The sequence below is a fragment of the Cynocephalus volans genome, chromosome 9, assembly GCF_027409185.1.
Source record: "Cynocephalus volans isolate mCynVol1 chromosome 9, mCynVol1.pri, whole genome shotgun sequence".
NCBI classification, from domain to species: domain Eukaryota; kingdom Metazoa; phylum Chordata; class Mammalia; order Dermoptera; family Cynocephalidae; genus Cynocephalus; species Cynocephalus volans.
Window position 1 is genome coordinate 151,235,695 of NC_084468.1, and position 16,806 is coordinate 151,252,500.

At 55.9% G+C, this 16,806-nt stretch overlaps 1 protein-coding gene across 2 annotated transcripts in view; it reads left to right on the forward strand.

Annotated features, from left to right (window-relative positions):
* The window catches only part of ALDH1L1 (aldehyde dehydrogenase 1 family member L1), a 96,505-nt gene that overhangs the window by 51,654 nt on the left and 28,045 nt on the right, over window positions 1-16,806 (forward strand). For both annotated transcript variants that reach the window (XM_063107348.1, XM_063107349.1), the window contains exons 10-16: window positions 1,206-1,353; window positions 2,298-2,417; window positions 3,619-3,746; window positions 7,857-8,007; window positions 8,837-8,907; window positions 13,808-13,913; window positions 15,781-15,868. In XM_063107348.1, the coding sequence (XP_062963418.1) occupies window positions 1,206-1,353; window positions 2,298-2,417; window positions 3,619-3,746; window positions 7,857-8,007; window positions 8,837-8,907; window positions 13,808-13,913; window positions 15,781-15,868 (812 nt within the window). The remainder of the gene's footprint in view (window positions 1-1,205; window positions 1,354-2,297; window positions 2,418-3,618; window positions 3,747-7,856; window positions 8,008-8,836; window positions 8,908-13,807; window positions 13,914-15,780; window positions 15,869-16,806) is intronic.

The following is a 16,806-nucleotide window of genomic DNA, read 5'->3' on the forward strand; positions in this document are numbered from 1 at the left end:
AGCCTGTGGGGTTGAAACAATGGCTTTGTGCCAGCCTTTGTGCCAACCTCTCCACCATCACAAGCATCTTCAGTGCTCAGAATACAACCCTGATATTTGGAGGACAAGGTCTTTATTGCCCACCCTGGCCTCAGCAAGCTGCACCAGGAGTATGGCCCAGTGCCCTTCTCCCTCCACCCCCACCTTCCTGCTGCAGGGATGGGAGGTGGGGAATGACAGCCAACACCTCAGGAAAGGCTAAATTCACTGACATTTACCAGCCTCTTCATCAAGCTTTCTCCTGGGTCCTGCGAGCATTTGACTAGACCCTAGGGTTCCAAGATTCAGACAGTTCTTGTCAGTTCAATAGCTGTTGAAGTGGAGGAATGGATTTCTGGAATGTCCTACTCTGCCACCTTCCTTCTAGACACAGGCTTTTATTTCTCTTGGGTGAATACCTAAGAGTAAAATGGGAAGTATGTGTTCGACTTGTAAGAAACTGCCCACTGCTTTCCAGAGGGCTTGCACCGTTCACTCCCCACCAGCAGTGCGGGACAGTGGCTGTTGCTCGTTTGCTGTCCACCTTTAGCAGTGCCTGGTATGGTCAGCCTTTTTAATTCCAGACATTCTAGTAAGAATGTAGCTGCACCACACCGAGGTTTTCATTTGTATTTCCCTCATGACTGGCAATGTTGTGCATCTTGTCATATTCTTTTTTTTGCCATCTGTATTTCCTCTTTGGTTAAGTATCTGTTCAATCTTCTGCCTGTTTTTAATTGGGTTGTTTGCTTTCTTAGTATTGTTTTGAGTTCTTATTATATTCTGCATCCAAATCATTTATCAGATATGTGATTTGGAAATATTTGCTCCCAATCTGTGCCTTGTCTTTTCATCCTTTTGAGTGTCTTTCCAAGACTGTTATTAGTCTCCCATTCATTATTATTATTAATAGGTGAGTTATCTCATTTACTTGTCACAAAGTAGTAGAGGACCTATCATTGTCTCTGTCTTACAGATGAAGAAACTTGGGCTTGGAGGAGTTCGTCACCTTCCCAAGCTCACAGATTAGTAAGTGATGGACTGAGCCCTCGAATGGGCTGATGGCCACACTTAGGGTGCTGTGGCCCCTTTGGTGCATGCGCCGGCACCACCACCTCTGCCACTGGAAAGAAGCAGGTCTTCCAAGCTTCTTCCATGCTCCCCATTTTTCCATCTCCTTCCTCCAGACTGGTGGAGGAAGTGAAGGAGCTGTGCAATGGCCTGGAGCTAGAAAACGAAGATGTTTACCTGGCAACCACCTTCTGGGACTTCATCCAACTGTTGGTGAGGAAGCTGCGAGGGGAGGATGAAGAGACTGAGAACGTCATTGACTACGTGAGTCCTGGGCCCCCACATGGGCACAGCCCTGCAGACCCGCAGGTATTGGCATCCGTGGATCCCCCAGGACTCTGGAAGCCAGGACCCCCACGAGCCCACCCTTCTGTTTCTCAGGCTCTCCCTGGCGTCCCTGGACAGGCTGGGGACAGCAGAGGATATTGCTGTCTAATGCTCAGTGTATGGCTCCAATTCTGAGTTCTGGACATGACAGCAGGACATTAAGAAGAGACATTTAGTTCCCAGTATGGAAAACAAGTGACCCTGTACATTCAATTGTATGTATTGGAAGTGTGATAAGTAATCACAAATCTATTTTTTAAAGAAACTCTTGAGAAATCTTCCCTGAGGAATCTTGGTGGGCCACCAGCTTTCACAGGAATGAGCGTTGCAGCGATTTGTCTGGCTGGTAGTTGGAGACAAAAGGTGATGAAAAGAGTACAGGTGGCCAGGGTGGGCCCCAGGTTGGCCTCAGGGTTGTGGACAAATGGCCCATGAACAGATTCAGCAGGGGTATGTGTCCCAGAGGCTCTGGCATTCAGCGTGGAATTGCCAGCTGCAGGGAAGTGAGCGGCAGGTGGTGGCATGGCTGGTGGCCCAAAAGGGCCTGTCCACGCACGAGGGCCTGTCCACGCACAAGGGCCTGTCCGTGCACGAGGGCCTGTCTATGCACAAGGGCCTGTCCGTGCACAAGGGCCTGTCTGCCCACTGACACGTCCCATGTGCTAGAGCGCTGTGCAAGCAGCAGAGCTGGGCTCCCACCCAGGCGGTCTGCCTCAGAGTCCACACTCCCCACCTGTTCCTATCACTCAGTGGCCACCGCTGCCCATGGAAGAGCCCCTCTGCCTGTGCGTGCGTGAGCTCCTGTGTCCCCAGGGGGCTGCACTCCTCCCTGTTGCCTGCCTGCAAAGAGTCCGCACTGCAGCTGAGGCCTTTCTTCCCAGGTGGAAAAGGAGGCAAACAAGCGGACTCTCCAAATGCCCCACCAGCTCTTCATTGGGGGGGCATTTGTGGACGCTGAGGGGGCCAAGACCTACGACACCATCAACCCAACAGATGGAAGCGTGAGTGCAGTGCCCCCGCCCCAACTAGCTCCCCCCAACCTCCTCCCCCTCTGCCACCCAGGGGCCTCTGCTTGGACGTGCATCTTTGAGACAGAGTCAAAAGGGCTCCAGTTAGTTTCCAGCCTGTCCTGTAGGACTGGAGTAGCGGGCAGAGAGGTAGGGAGGGGTGGGGGAGAGAGGCAGGGGGCCTCTGAGGGGTGTTGAGCCTGCTTCGGAGACTGGGGACAGAGTTAAACCCCCCAAGGAAGAAATGAGGCCATTGTCCCCCCACATCAGCGATAACCCCAGCATGGGCCCCACCTTTTCTAATATTTGAACACTCCACCATCAGGAAACTCTTCCTGAGTTCAATCCTGTGTTCGCCAGTCTTTCTTGAATGTGACCCCCTTACAGCATGAGCCAGTACACACGTGTTATACATGCACATACACATGTGAAACATGGGTTTCATGAAGCAAGACTTATGGTATGGGCACATACTGATAATCTGTCCTATCCCATCCTACGGTATCACTTGGGTCCCTGCAGAAAACAGATCACACAGTCAAAATATGTCATTTGAGGGGAATTTAAAGAAAGAATGGTTTACAAAGAGTAGGGACACGGACAGGATGGTGAGGTGCCCTCAGGACCGCGTATCGGGAGAGTGGCTGTGGATGGGGCTGCCTCCCAACCCCAGGCCCTGCAAGGTGCCCTTGCACATATCCCACAGGCGGCAGAGGTGCAGGAGCCCATACTATAGTGCATATGGGCACATTCAGGGTAGGAGCAGGGGCGGGGGACAGCGTGGGTCCGGCGGCCACTGCACGGTCCAGTCACCTCCAATGTCTAGTCTATTTCACTCAAGAAAAACCTTTCTGGCTGCACTCACTAAACTGATGGGTCTCCGCTATTGGTCTGAACAGCACTCAGCCTCGTAGCTGCAGGCTGAATCGAAGCTCATCCCTGGGTGGGCTCCGTGGGCATGTGGAGATGGCCCCTGCTGTGCAGAAACACACAGACCTTTCCCAAGGCTGCTGCCTTCCATTTGTGCACACGCCCTCCCAGCCCCCGCCTGCTGGCCGAGCTTCCCCTCTGAGCCTGCCCATGTGGCCGAGGTTCCTGCCTCAGTGGGGCCTCAGAAGGAGGCCAGGAAAGCAGAGGGCTGTTTCTGTGCATGCTGAGCCCAGGGAGGACTGTCCTGGCTCTGCTCCCGCTGCAGGTCATCTGCCAGGTGTCCCTGGCCCAGGTCAGCGACGTTGACAAGGCAGTGGCTGCGGCGAAGGATGCCTTTGAGAATGGACTGTGGGGGAAGATCAGCGCTCGGGACCGGGGCCGGCTCTTATACAGGTGAGAGCCCAACACCCACCTGTCGGCCACCTCCACCTTCAGCTTGGGGTGAGGCAGATGCTCCTGCCAAGATCCCTTTTCCTGGGGTCCTGCCGGGAGAAGGTGGGTACTGGGGAGGTCATGTGACCCAGGCCATTAGACTGGCCAGGCTGGTGCTCCCAGCCTGAGGCTCTGAAAAGGCTTATTAGACGAAGGGACTCAAGGAGCAGGAGAGATTTCAGCAGATGGAAGTGGCCCTAGGGGAGAGGTTCCTCATGGAGGTAAAGAAGTGAGGGCGAGCTTCAGCTGGGGTGCCTGAGAGACACAGACAGGCATGGCTCCTACCTGCACTGGCCTGGGCCGCAGGGGGAGCCAGAAGACAGCAAGGGGCTGGTCCCGACTCTGCTTGTCATTGCTAACCTGGTCTGGCTGCTGGAATCTCCTTTCACATATTCCCTTTTTCTTTCTTTTTTTTTTCATTTAATTTTTAAACCAGGAAGGAAGGGGCCTTCTCTCTTTAGATGTAATTCAGAAGTCTTAGGGAAGGATGTGGGGATGCTCTAGCTTATGACTGCCGGGTGGGAGGGAAGCCCAGAAAAGAGGTGCTGTGGCCCTAGAACCACAGGTCCCCGGGGGAGGCAGGAGCAGTCACCCCAAAGAGGTGAGTTGATGTTTCCAGAAGAAGGCAAGGTGCTGGCAGATAAGGCGTGCAGGGTCAGAGAAAGCCTGCCGAGCCAGTCTCAGGAGCCTGGGGGAAGCTCTGGGGAGTATGGAGCCTGGTTAGCGTGTGGTCCCGGCATGGCTTGTCATCTAGCAGGAGAGAATCCGCCTCGGCTTTGCAGTCAGAATGGCTTTTGTTTCTGTTCTAGAGGCCAGAGACACTAGGGTAGCCTAGCAGCAAGGAACCAGAGGGAGGGGCCTGTGTGGCTTGTGAAATGGAATAGAGATCATGAGTTGGGGCAGATGAGGGCTAAGGGGTTGGTGTGCTCAGCCTGTTGCAGTTTCCAGGCCCTTTGGAGAACCTGTCAATTTCAGGAAGTCATTGGCTAGTGCCAAATGGTCTCTGGAGCTCCTAGAGATCAGCAGAGCTGTGAAACATGCACGCCCAGGCTGGTGGGTGAGGCTTCTGGCCTGGAGCAGAGACCCCAGTAGTAACCTGTGCAGGCCCAGACCAGCAGCTCCTGTGACCGGGAGCACGTGGCTTTCCCTGCAGCACTCTGCTGCCATCTGCTGGCTGGTGTCATAATAACCTCTACTGCCCCACAGGGCCAGTAAGGGCAGCTCCCGGCACACCACTATGTGCACATACTGACTGCACGGACCAGTCTCAAGGACCGGAGAGCTCCCTGGTGACCGGGCCCCTGCCCTGTGCAAACTCCCAGTCCCCTTGGAGAAGGCGTGCCAGTCGCTGGCTCTGCCACAGCTCAGCAAGTCAGAAGCTGGGTCAAGAAGCCCGGGAGGGGAGGGGCAGGATCTCCCAGAGAAATGACTGCAGAGCCCCCCTGGTTCCATCAGGGCAGTGGGACCACCATGCATATCAGGGAGTACAGGATGCATCGCAGCAGTGAGACATTATGCAACTGCAGGAGAAGCTTGGCAGAAGGATCCCGAAGGGAGAGTTAAATCACTAGCAACCCCTGGAGCCCCACATGGACAAGATAGAACTTCTGGGGAATCCGTGGAGCAGCTGTATTCAGGTGGCAGTCCGGGCCACAAAGAGGAGCCTGTGGAAAGACCGTGGGAAGCTGCTGGCTCCACTCAGACACTTTTGCAGTCCATGAGTGGGAATCTGGTGGTGGCCCGGGTGGCTACTGGTCTGCAGGGTTGGTGTCGGGGGGTGGGTGGGAGGACAGGCTGAGCCCAGCAGGCATCTGTGTGTCTGCCCTTCACCATGTCTGGCCCACAGACATTCATAGGGGGATGGCTGCTGCTTCATGTGTCCTCTCACACGGCTATCCTGGCACCCAAGGAAGGGGCTCTGGGGAGCAGGATGCAGTTTAACAGAGCTGATGATGGAACAGTCCTACACAGCAACCTCTCAGAGCCTCCTGAGCATTGTACACAAGCGATGGTTACTTTAGAAAGTGTGTCCTGGGAATTGGATTGATGACATGGCCACATCACATGTAGGTGGCATTGTCTCATAGTGCTGGGGTTTGAAGGATTTGGGGCTGATCAAGGGCAAAGCTGTGACATGAGAGGCACAACACACAGCAAGCTTGAAGGTCCCTCACTGCATGGAACCCTCCAGAGGCTGCAGAGCGGGGTGGGGGGGAGAGTGGGGCTTCAGGTCTCAGTGACGTCGCCCAGCAGCACAGTGGGCAGCCTCCAGGTCTGAGGGCTATGATGGGTGCCAGCAGCTAGTGTCTTATACTTGCAAGTCCCCGTCTTGTCAGTGGGCAGCAGCTGTCAGGTGGCTCCTGGGGTGTGCAGAGCAGGAAGGCTTTAAATGGCTAAAAATTTGCTTGATTGGACTATTTTAGAAATAATTGGGTGTGTGAAAGTTTGAGTTTGGTGCTGGCAGGCTTTGGAACTCTTGGGTCTCATTTATACAACAGGGAGTGACCTTGTCTGTCCTTGTAGCTGATGGGTCCCCATCCGTGAACAGCCACAGGATGGTTTCACTATTTGGCATGAAATGTTTCTCAAAAAGTGACAGATGTGTTTGCTCTTCTGGCCCAGAGGGTGGCCCTCGGTGCAGTGCTATTTCTGCTTGTGGGTGCTCAGGCCACAGCTTCATTCAGCACACTGAGCTGCGGGCAGCCCTGTGCCTGGTGGCATGCTGGGCTCTGGGACAGGAGGGAGAGCAGGAAGCCAGATGCTGCCCCTACCCCGTGGCAAGGACCAGAGAGGCCTGCAGGAGCTGGGGGTGGGACAGGCAAATAGTGATGAAATAATCGTGCAGGTGATCCTATCCCAAACCGTGGAGGGGTTTGACGAAAGGCAGAGGATGCTGCTTGAGGACATGATGGGGAGATGTGATCAGTCTGGGGGTGGGTGGGGATTAGGGTGGGCTTCCTGGAGGGTGCGATGTTTGAGTCTGTGTCTGAAAGAGGCACGGAAGGTCAAGAGGAGAAACATGAGTGTGGGGAGAGGGACTGGACATGCAACGCAGCTCCCAAATGTCCCAAGGCAGGAGGCCTGACTTACCTGAGCTCCTGGAAGAGGCCAGTGTGAGGAGGAAGAGGAGAGAGGCGGGGGTGGGGGATGTTGGGGCCCCAGAATGAAGTGGGGACAGGGCCTTGGGGCTGGTTGTCCAGGCACAGAGTTGCAGCTGCATCCTGAGTGTGGTGGGCAGCTGTGAGGGTCCTGGAGGGTGCAGGCAGGTGAGGACAGGAGCATACTGGAGGTGTGTTGCCCACATGATGCCCATGTGCACAAAGGAGCAGGCAGGGAGTGGGCCAGCAGGCTTTGGTCCCACACTTGCCTTTGTGCTGGAGCTGCACTGTCTGCAAGACTGAGACTGCTCTAGGTTTGTGGTCTCCACTTTCCCCTGTCCAGACTGCCCCCTTAGGACGTGAGATCCTCACATCAGTAAGGGGGCAGCATTGTAACTCCTGTGCCGCTCACAGCAGCACATCCGTCAGGAGCACGAGGCAGGGGGCGGTTGGCAACTGGACATCAGAGTGCCCAGACTCAAGGTGGGCTGCATAAGCACGCCTTCCCGCCCATCTCTCCCTTGTCATCCCTCCCTTTCTGGGGTTGGGGGCCACCTCTCCATCTCTGACGATGCCAGCCTTGGGAGTATGCCTCCTGAACCAACCTTCATTTCGGTTGGTTCCTGAAAGACAGATGTGCTTTTTCCTGGTTGAAGCTGTCCAAAGACAGGAAGGGAGGCCTCTTGGCAAGGCGATCTCCTTGCTGTCTGCAGCAAGTGGGCGCACACTGCTGCAGGGTCATTTCTGAGGGACTTTACAAAGTAGTCAATCCATAAATATTTCAGGAAGGAAGGAAGGGAAAGAGGAAAAGGACAAGGCTTGGAGGGGATCATCCAATCTTACAGATGAGGAAACTGAGGTAGGCACACCTAGTGGAGGGAGGGGCCTGACTCCTTGAAGAAGGGCCTTGAGAGAGCCCGCGAGGCTGCGCCAGGCTGAGCCCATCTCCCCCTCCCCCTCGTCCCTTGGCCAGGCTGGCGGACCTCATGGAGCAGCACCAGGAGGAGCTGGCCACCATCGAGGCCCTGGATGCAGGTGCCGTCTACACACTGGCCCTGAAGACCCATGTGGGCATGTCCATCCAGACCTTCCGCTACTTTGCTGGCTGGTGTGACAAGATCCAGGTGGGCCCAGGCTCCTGCCTGCTGTGTGAGCTCTCGCGCAGGCTGTTTGTTTGCATGCTGCCTAACGAACTGCACAACTGAGTGACTCAAGACGGCACCCATTTATGAGCTTGCGGTTCTGCAGGGGGGAATTCTGAGTGGGCTTGTCTGGGTTCTAAGCCAGGGTCTCACAAGGCGAAGTCCAAGTTCTGGCCGGGCTGGGCCTCATCTGGAGGCTCTGGGGAGAGCCCACTTCCAGGCCCATTCAGATGCTGGCAGAGTTCAGTTCTGTGCAGTTGCAGGACTGAGGGCCCAGGTCCTTCCTGGCTGCAGGCCGGGGCTGCCTCCAGCCCCCGCAGGTGTCTCTGGTCCTTGCCGCAGCCCTGCATCTCCCAGCGACAGCAGGTTGCTCCCAAGCTTGGAATCCCGTTGACTCTTCTGCCACTAACTGGAGAGAATTGTCTGCTTTTCTGGGAGCTCCTGTGGTTATCCTAGGCCCACCCGCACCATCCTAAGGTCAACTGTGCCACATGACGTCATCCCAGAAGGGAGAGCTCGCTGTATTCCCTGATCCCAGGGATCACACATGGAACCCTGGGGGCATTTCTGGAGTTTCCACAGGGACACCCACTCCAGAGACTGAATCTGGGCTCTGGGGCTCCTCTCCACCCCACTGGGGGCTGAGGCACGACAGTGACAAGGGAGATGGGCCACCTCATGTCCCCCACCCCTGTTCTGCTGCTTCATCACCTCCAGCTGGAGCCTCCTGGGCTGGAGCAGCTGCGTGGAGCTCCAGGGGCAGTCTGGACCCCCCACCCCACACCCAGTGATGGCTCTGTGCTTTCTCCAGGGCTCCACCATCCCCATCAACCAGGCCAGACCCAACCGCAACCTGAGCTTGACCAGGAAGGAGCCTGTCGGGTGAGTCACTGTCCAGCGTGAGGTGCAGCTGCAGGTCGGTGCTTTCCACTCTGTGAGCTGGGTGACCCCCACGACAGCCTGCAGGGAGCTCACAACAGCCCATTCTTCACACATAGTCATCGAACGGCTATTCCGTTCACGTCTAAAGTGCCTGCTCTGTGCAGACACTGCTGTTATAAGTTTATCACTTATTTAATCTCCATGATAACCCCGTGCAGGTCAGGGACATGGTAGGAAACAAAGGGTACAGCCCAAAAATATTTTGTTGGAAAAGTATATGATGGTCAGTGTGTGTAAAAAATGAGGAACTCCTGTGCGACACCAAGGAACAGAAAAAACAGAACACAGCAGTGGAGAAGCAGACAACGGATGGGAACAGCAGCTCAGCAGGAGAAGCACAAACGCAGCCCGACGGCCCCGGACGGGGCTGGGGAAAGGGAAGATAAAACCAGCGGCGAGGGCTCCACCTCCCACCAGAGGGCCGAAGCCCTCAGCTTCCTTGGGAACACTGGGGTGCTCTGTAAGGAGAATGAGCTCAAATGTCACCTGTGTCATTAAAAAATAGTGCAGGTGAACAAACCAGGTCCTCAAGGTCGGGCTGAAGGAGGCTCCTGTCTGGAGAGCGGGCGGCGGGCACAGGAGAACCTCCGTCCTCAGCCCGAGGGAAGAGTGAGTCTCGGGGTGGGGCAGGGCCTTGACTCTAGGGTAGGGCCCACCTGAGTGCAGCTGCTCCCCAGGGGACATCGAGCTATGTGTGGAGTCATATTTGGTTGTCACAACAGGGAGGGGTGCTACAGGACAGCTCCACACAGAAAAGCCCCAGCCCGAGGTGTCAGTAGTGTAGAGGCTGAGAAACCTGCTGTAGGTGCTGGTGACTACAGACCCCCACCCCTGTGAGCGGCTGTGAGAGGGGCCGGGGCCATGGTTCATCTGGGACCACCAGCCAGAGCCATACCTGAGTCTGCAAGGCCACTGAGCCCCCACCTGCCTGCATGGGGCATCTGTCCCCATCAGACTGAGAAAGACACTGACACTATGTCACCCAGATCCATCCTGGTCACCCTGCGAGGCTGGCCTTGAGCCTGGGCCTCTGGCGCCCATTCAGCACCCCACTGCAAACACATCCTACAAACCGTGCTCACCCAGAGGCAGGGCGGCAGGGCCACTCTTGACCATGCTCTGGGAGGCTGAGATGCTGGCACCAGAGGTCTCTACCCATTGCCTGCTGCCCGCAGTGTGGCTGCCAGCGCCTGGCTTCACCTCAGCTTTGCAGGTGACCTCCACTTCAGTGGGAATGTTCTGGAGCGTGACCCCAAGGCTGGGATCCCAGCTCCTCCCCTTATCTTGAGCAAGTTCCTTCTCTCTGTACTCAGTTTCTTCATCTCTAAAGTGGGAATGACAGCACCATCCTCAATGAGTTGTCTTGATGAGCATGCATTCGGTGTCTAGAGCAGTAAATGCTACAGAAGAGTCAGAGGGCCAGCTGAAGACCCCTGTAAGCCTGGCCTCCTAAGCTGGGGGCTGGGGTTCCTCTCTGGAGCTGAGAGCAAGCAGAGGCCAGCCCTTTCTGATGTTCCTATGAGACCATTGCACTGCTCCACTCACTGCCCTCTGGTGGCTTCCCAGTGACCTGACCTGGCCACGCGATTGGGGCTGGATGCCCGGGCCCCTCCCTGATTCTCCATGCTTGGCTATGCTGGGCTGGCACTGGTGTTCTCTGTGTGACACATATCTAAGCTGACGCTGCCCTGTCCCCATGCCTGTCTGGGTCCTGGCACATGCAGAGCCTTCCCTGAAGACTTGCAGAATGTGCCCATCTTCCCCCGTGGCCAGTGCCAGGCTCACAGCAGTGAGGCCGCTGCTGCCTCTTGGAAGGCCTTCACCTCCCCCACCCCTGGCTGCACACTGGCCCAGCACCCCCAGAGCCAGGGGCTCTTCAGTGAGAGAAGGGAGCTGCACCCACAGGCCCAGACATGCCTCCCCGGAGCCTGTGCTGAGAGAGGTGGAGGGACAGCTTGTGGCCCCCAGCAGGGTGGTGGCTCCAAGGAGGGAGGGCGGCTCATCTCACTGGGTGAGCCAGAGCCATGAGGTCTTCCACAAGAAAGGTCACCAAGAGTAGACAAGGCCACGGGGCTGATGAAAGGTTGGTTGCATGGCAGCTTGGCATTGATGTGTTCACCCAGCCACGTCCCACAGCGAGGCCACTTGCAGATGCCCAGCCCCAGGGCACAGCCGTGCCCTGGCCAGCAGGTATGTGAGTCTGCTCAGGCTGCCCTAGCAAAGTACCACAGATGGGGCGGCTTAAGCAATGGAAATCTATGGTCTCATGGTTCTGGAACTGGAAGTCCAAGATCCAGTGTCATCAGAGCTGGCCTCTCCTGCGGGCTGTGAGGAAGAACCTGTTCCAGACCCTTCTCCAGGTTTCTGGTGGTCTGCTGCGGTCTTTGGTGTTTCTGGGCTGCGGATGCCTCATGCCATCTCTGCCTTCATGCCCACGTGGGTTCTCCTGTGAGCCTGTCTCCTCACACGACATTCCTTTTGTCAGGACATGGTCGTGTTGGATGAGGGCTCGCCTTGCTCCATTGTGACCTTAATCCTCACTAAGTACACCTGCAATGACCTCCTCTCCAAACAAGGCCACGTTCTTAGGTTCACCTTATGAATTTGGGGGGTGGGGTATGCAATTCAACCCATAACAGTGCAACAGGTCAGAAACCTGTTTTCTTCATCAGAGCCCCCATAAGCCCACCCTTCACTGTCACCGCTGGCCTCACCCCACTTCCCTGGGAACTCTCCACAGGCCCCCACTCTGCTCCCTGCACCCGTCTCGACCCTCTGGGTCTGCAGGGTTTGCGGGGTAGGGGATGGCTGCCCTCACGGCCGTATGTAGTCCCCAGCTGCCACGCCCTGCAGGGTGCGTGGTGTGGCCCACCCTGGCCCATGCACCCCTCGTGATTCTTCACACTGTCGCCAGCCCGCTGGCCTCTGCAACACTCTTCCCACTGCCTGGGCCCAGCCGAGGAGGCATCTTTTGGGCAGCATTCTCCGGTGGTGGTGGTGACGACACAATCACAGTCTGTGGATTATCTCATCTGACTGTCCAGCGCTCACACAGAGGGGCTGCTCCAGCCCCCGTGCTACAAGGATCAGGGAAGGTGGGCCACACAGGGCTCAGACCTGGCCAGTGTGCCTGCTTGTCCCGGGACCGTGCTGGCCCTCCCCGATGGCCACATGCTGGCCAGAGGCGCTCTCTGGGAGCCAGGATGGTGCCCGCACTGGCACCATCTCTTCATGTAGAGTGGACGAACCTCACAGGCCTCTGCTCACTCTGTCTTCTCCTCTCATAGTGCTCACCTCGGGCCTCACGCTCAGGAAGACCCTCTTCCAGGCCTCCCAGCCCTCCTTGTAGCCCCTGACCTTCTCCAGGCCTTCCTGGCCCGCCCTGTGACCCCTGACCCTCTCCAGGCCCTCCCTGACCACCCTGTGACCCCTGACCCTCTCCAGGACCTCCCTGACCATGCTGTGACCCCTGACCCTCTCCAGGTCCTCCCTGACCATGCTGTGACCCCTGACCCTCTCCAGGCCCTCCCTGACCACCCTGTGACCCCTGACCCTCTCCAGGTCCTCCCTGACCACCCTGTGAACCCTGACCCTCTCCAGGTCCTCCCTGACCACCCTGTGAACCCTGACCCTCTCCAGGTCCTCCCTGACCACCCTGTGAACCCTGACCCTCTCCAGGTCCTCCCTGACCATGCTGTGACCCCTGACCCTCTCCAGGCCCTCCCTGACCATGCTGTGACCCCTGACCCTCTCCAGGCCCTCCCTGACCACCCTGTGACCCCTGACCCTCTCCAGGTCCTCCCTGACCACCCTGTGAACCCTGACCCTCTCCAGGTCCTCCCTGACCACCCTGTGAACCCTGACCCTCTCCAGGTCCTCCCTGACCACCCTGTGAACCCTGACCCTCTCCAGGTCCTCCCTGACCATGCTGTGGCCCCTGACCCTCTCCAGGTCCTCCCTGACCATGCTGTGGCCCCTGACCCTCTCCAGGCCCTCCCTGACCACCCTGTGAACCCTGACCCTCTCCAGGTCCTCCCTGACCACCCTGTGAACCCTAACCCTCTCCAGGTCCTCCTGTGCCTGCCGGCTGTCACCCTCCCCTGTTCCCTGTGTCCCTGTGTTCTCACAGCTCCCACCAGAAACCATCCAGTGCCCCTGACATTGTGTCCTGCTAGGAGGAGGGGCTGCCGCCAGACTAATTCATACTCCAGCGTCCAGGACAGAAGAGGCAGGCATGAGCGGTCTGTCGGCAGAAACTTTGGTGCCTTGTCAGGAGTGGATGCCAGGCGCTGGGTATTAGGTTTGGTGAGATGGAGAAAAGAGAGAGAGACCCAAGTCAGGAGCCTCTTCTGCCGAAAGGTTTATTCCACTAATGTGGAGGGGAGACTGAACCAGATCAGTTCCCGCAAACTAAGGAAAGCACAGGGTTTATAAGACTTTTAGGGAGGGTTCAAACAGAGTCATGGGCAATTTTGAAATAAGCGGTATGCAAGGTGACACAGCCCTTATGGTCCGAGGACATCCGGTAGGTTAAGTCATAGGCTCTTGATTAGCCACTGTCTCAGTACAAAGCATTCCAGCCGGAAGCCTGCTAGACGCAGCCCACAAGACGTTCTCCTGATGTAACAGTAATGTTTACCCTTGCCCAGGGGAGGAATCTCAGTTCCTGCAGCAGAAAAAGGAAAAGGAAGGGGAAGAAGGAGGAAAGGTGCTTAACCTGGCTGTGCTGGTGTTAAACTAGCCATGAGGCCTAATACTGGGCAGGAGGGGGAGTTGGCAGGTCCACTCTGGGCACCCAGGCTGAGAAGAGGGACGAAGCCCAGCTTCTCTTGTATGGCAGGGTCTGTGGCATTATCATCCCCTGGAACTATCCCCTGATGATGCTGTCCTGGAAGACAGCAGCCTGCCTGGCTGCTGGGAACACAGTGGTGATCAAGCCTGCCCAGGTGAGTGTGGCCTTCTCTGCACAGGGCCTGCAGGCGGTGGAGGGCGTCAGGAACCTGCTTCATAAGGGACCTGAGAGGGACCCTTTGGCCACTCTGGTTCTGGAGGAAGGGCACTGCTGCTGTGAGCCGGCCTTGCACGGCCCCATCCACAGCAGGCAGAGGCATGCACGAGGGGTCAGAGCTGTGCAAAGCAGACTTTGTGGGTTTTGGGCCATGGGGTGGTTGAGAGCAGCTGGCTGTGCTGGTGCTTGAGCTGCTTGGGTGAGCAGAGACTGGGATTTCTGCTCAGATGCTGGCACTCTGGATTCACAGAGCAGAAACCCTACTGTGTCCCTTGCCCAGGCCCCACGCCCTAAGACTGCCCGAGTAGCCTGTTAATAAGGCTGGCGCATGCTCTCCTGCTTGGCTTCTGAGACCGGCAGTCCTGAGGGAAGCGGGGCGAGTGGTGGGATAGTGGCCCCCTCCCTGCCCCTCACAGAGAAGCTGCCTGCAGTGGCAGCTGGGGTGGTGGGGAGGTAAATGTCAGGGTTCACTGAGACAGGCTGGGAGGGTCCTCCAGGGGTGAGGACATCTCCCCGCCATGAGCCTCCCAGGGTGTCAGGAGGGAGATGCCCGCCGCATGGCAGGAACAGGGTGCCTGAGGCCACTCACTCTCCAGCTTCTTTGGGTGATTTGGCCCCAAGGGCATTAACACAATAAAAACAGTGATGATAGCTGACAGTTACAGCATTCACCCCGAGTCAGGCACCCTCAGGCAGTTTAACATACACAGGTCGCGCATCCCTAATCCAAAAGTCCAAAATCTGAAATGCTCCAGATGTGAAACTTTTTGAACACCTACATGATGCTCAAAGAAAATGCTCATTGGAGCATTTTGGATTTTGGATTTTTCGGTTAGGGATGCTCAACTAGTATGTATTCTGCAAATAGTCCAAAATCTGAAATCCAAAATTACTCAACCTGTATGACAAATTACGTAGAAATTTACATAATTTGCTCATTTAAGCATCACAGCCCTTTGAGGAGAACCCAGCCTCCCTCTTTATCCTGCGGTGCTGCTGACAGGTCCAGGTGACTGTCTCTGGGAGGGTTGCTCTCACTTGCCCCGGGGTACACCCAGTGCCCACAGAAGCCCCCGACAAGGCCTGAGACCCCCAGAGCAGCGCCCCACAGATTCAGCCACTCAGGAAAGTGGGGGCGGGGCACGAGGTAACCTTAACCAGGTGAGTTACGTGGGCCTGAAGTCTTCAGAGGCTGGAAGAGGAACCACTGCTGGGGCTCAAAGGCCCAGGCACGGCCTCTCTTTTGTTTTGATTTCCAGAAGTGAGGCAGTAATCAGGGTTGCACACGGGAGCGTGGACAGCCGGGTCCAGTGGGCAGTGCAGCAAGGCCACCCACCTCTCTGGAAGGCCCCTCTGCACCGTCACAGTGGCGGCTCCCAGGGGAGGAGGCTGGGTTTCCTGAGGGGCAGGGAGAGGTGCAGCCTGGAGGGTGTTGGCTGCAGCCTCTGAGAACACAGCCCTGCTGGGTACTCCTGATGACTCTGCTCCTCGAGGGCTTGGGATAAGTAAATGAAGAGAAATGAACACTTGGTGGTAAGGGCACAGGCCTGGCTGAGGGACGCGAACCCTGTCAGGAGGAGAAGCCAGGATGCGAGGTCAGCAGGCCCCATTCCCACCCTGAGCCGTAGGGGAAGCTGGCAAAATTGGCAGTGCCCCTGTGGTTCACCACAAACCGACTTCCCTGGGGTCTTCCAGGTGCCACAGTCCACAGCTGCCCCTCCCTGCTTGCTACTGGGGCTTCTGGGGGGAAGGCAGAGCCCACTTCCGAGCCCTCCTTATCCGATCTTCTCTCCTGCCCCCCTCAGGTGACACCGCTCACGGCCTTGAAGTTTGCAGAGCTGACGCTGAAGGCCGGCATTCCCAAGGGTGTAGTCAATGTCCTCCCGGGATCTGGTAAGGGTTGTGGACAGGGGCAGGGCCGGGGCTCCTGGATAATGTGCCCTAGGATGCAGCAGCCTGGGGAAAGCCCGTGCAGAAAGCCAATCTGTAGTGCAGGAGGCCGCGTGGATGCGAGAGAAACCTGCATCTGGAAGGGTTTTAGCATTCAGGTGCCTCCCCCGAATGTTTTCCATTATTTTGGTATGCATGCACATGCTCTGGAATAAATTACATAGCTTAAGAATCTGCCTTTGGAAGTTTGAGAGAATTTATCTGTAGAACATTCTAGGCTTAGAGCATTTGGGAAGGTAGTAGATTAATTGGTCTTTTAGTTTCTTCTGTGTTTAGTGGTCTAGTTTATTGGAAAAGTTGTCCTTTCTTGAACAGATTTTAAATATGTTGGCATAGAGTTGTATATAATAATCTCTTAGAATTTTATCTCCTGTGTGATTCTCTTGATTGTTATATCCTCTTTATACGTTTCCTCTTTTTTCTATCTTTTAAAATGGATTAGATTTGTGAACAGTTACTGCTTGTTTGTGCCCATCCACCCCAAACACATAAGAAACCGCACGTGGATCTCCTTACCTGTCCGTTGCTATTCTTTTCTATTTTTGTTTCCTGCTTTTCTCTTTATTGTTTCCTCTGTGTCCTCCTGACTGTTTGTTTTATTGGTTTTTGTAACTTTTAGAGTTGAAAGTTTAGATCATTAATTTTATTTTTTATGGTTTAAAAGAGAGCTTTGGTGGCACCTCACACCATTTGATTGACACTTTTATGGTTACAAATTTTATGCAATTGCTTTTTAAATCAGTTAAGAAGAAAGGAAATGAAATGTGCATTAAAACTGTCTTTTATAATCACACCATTAGCTTTACTGGTAGGGTGTGTGTGTGTGTGTGTGTGTGTGTGTGTGTGTGGTGTGTGTGTGTGGTGTGTGTGTGGTGTGTGTG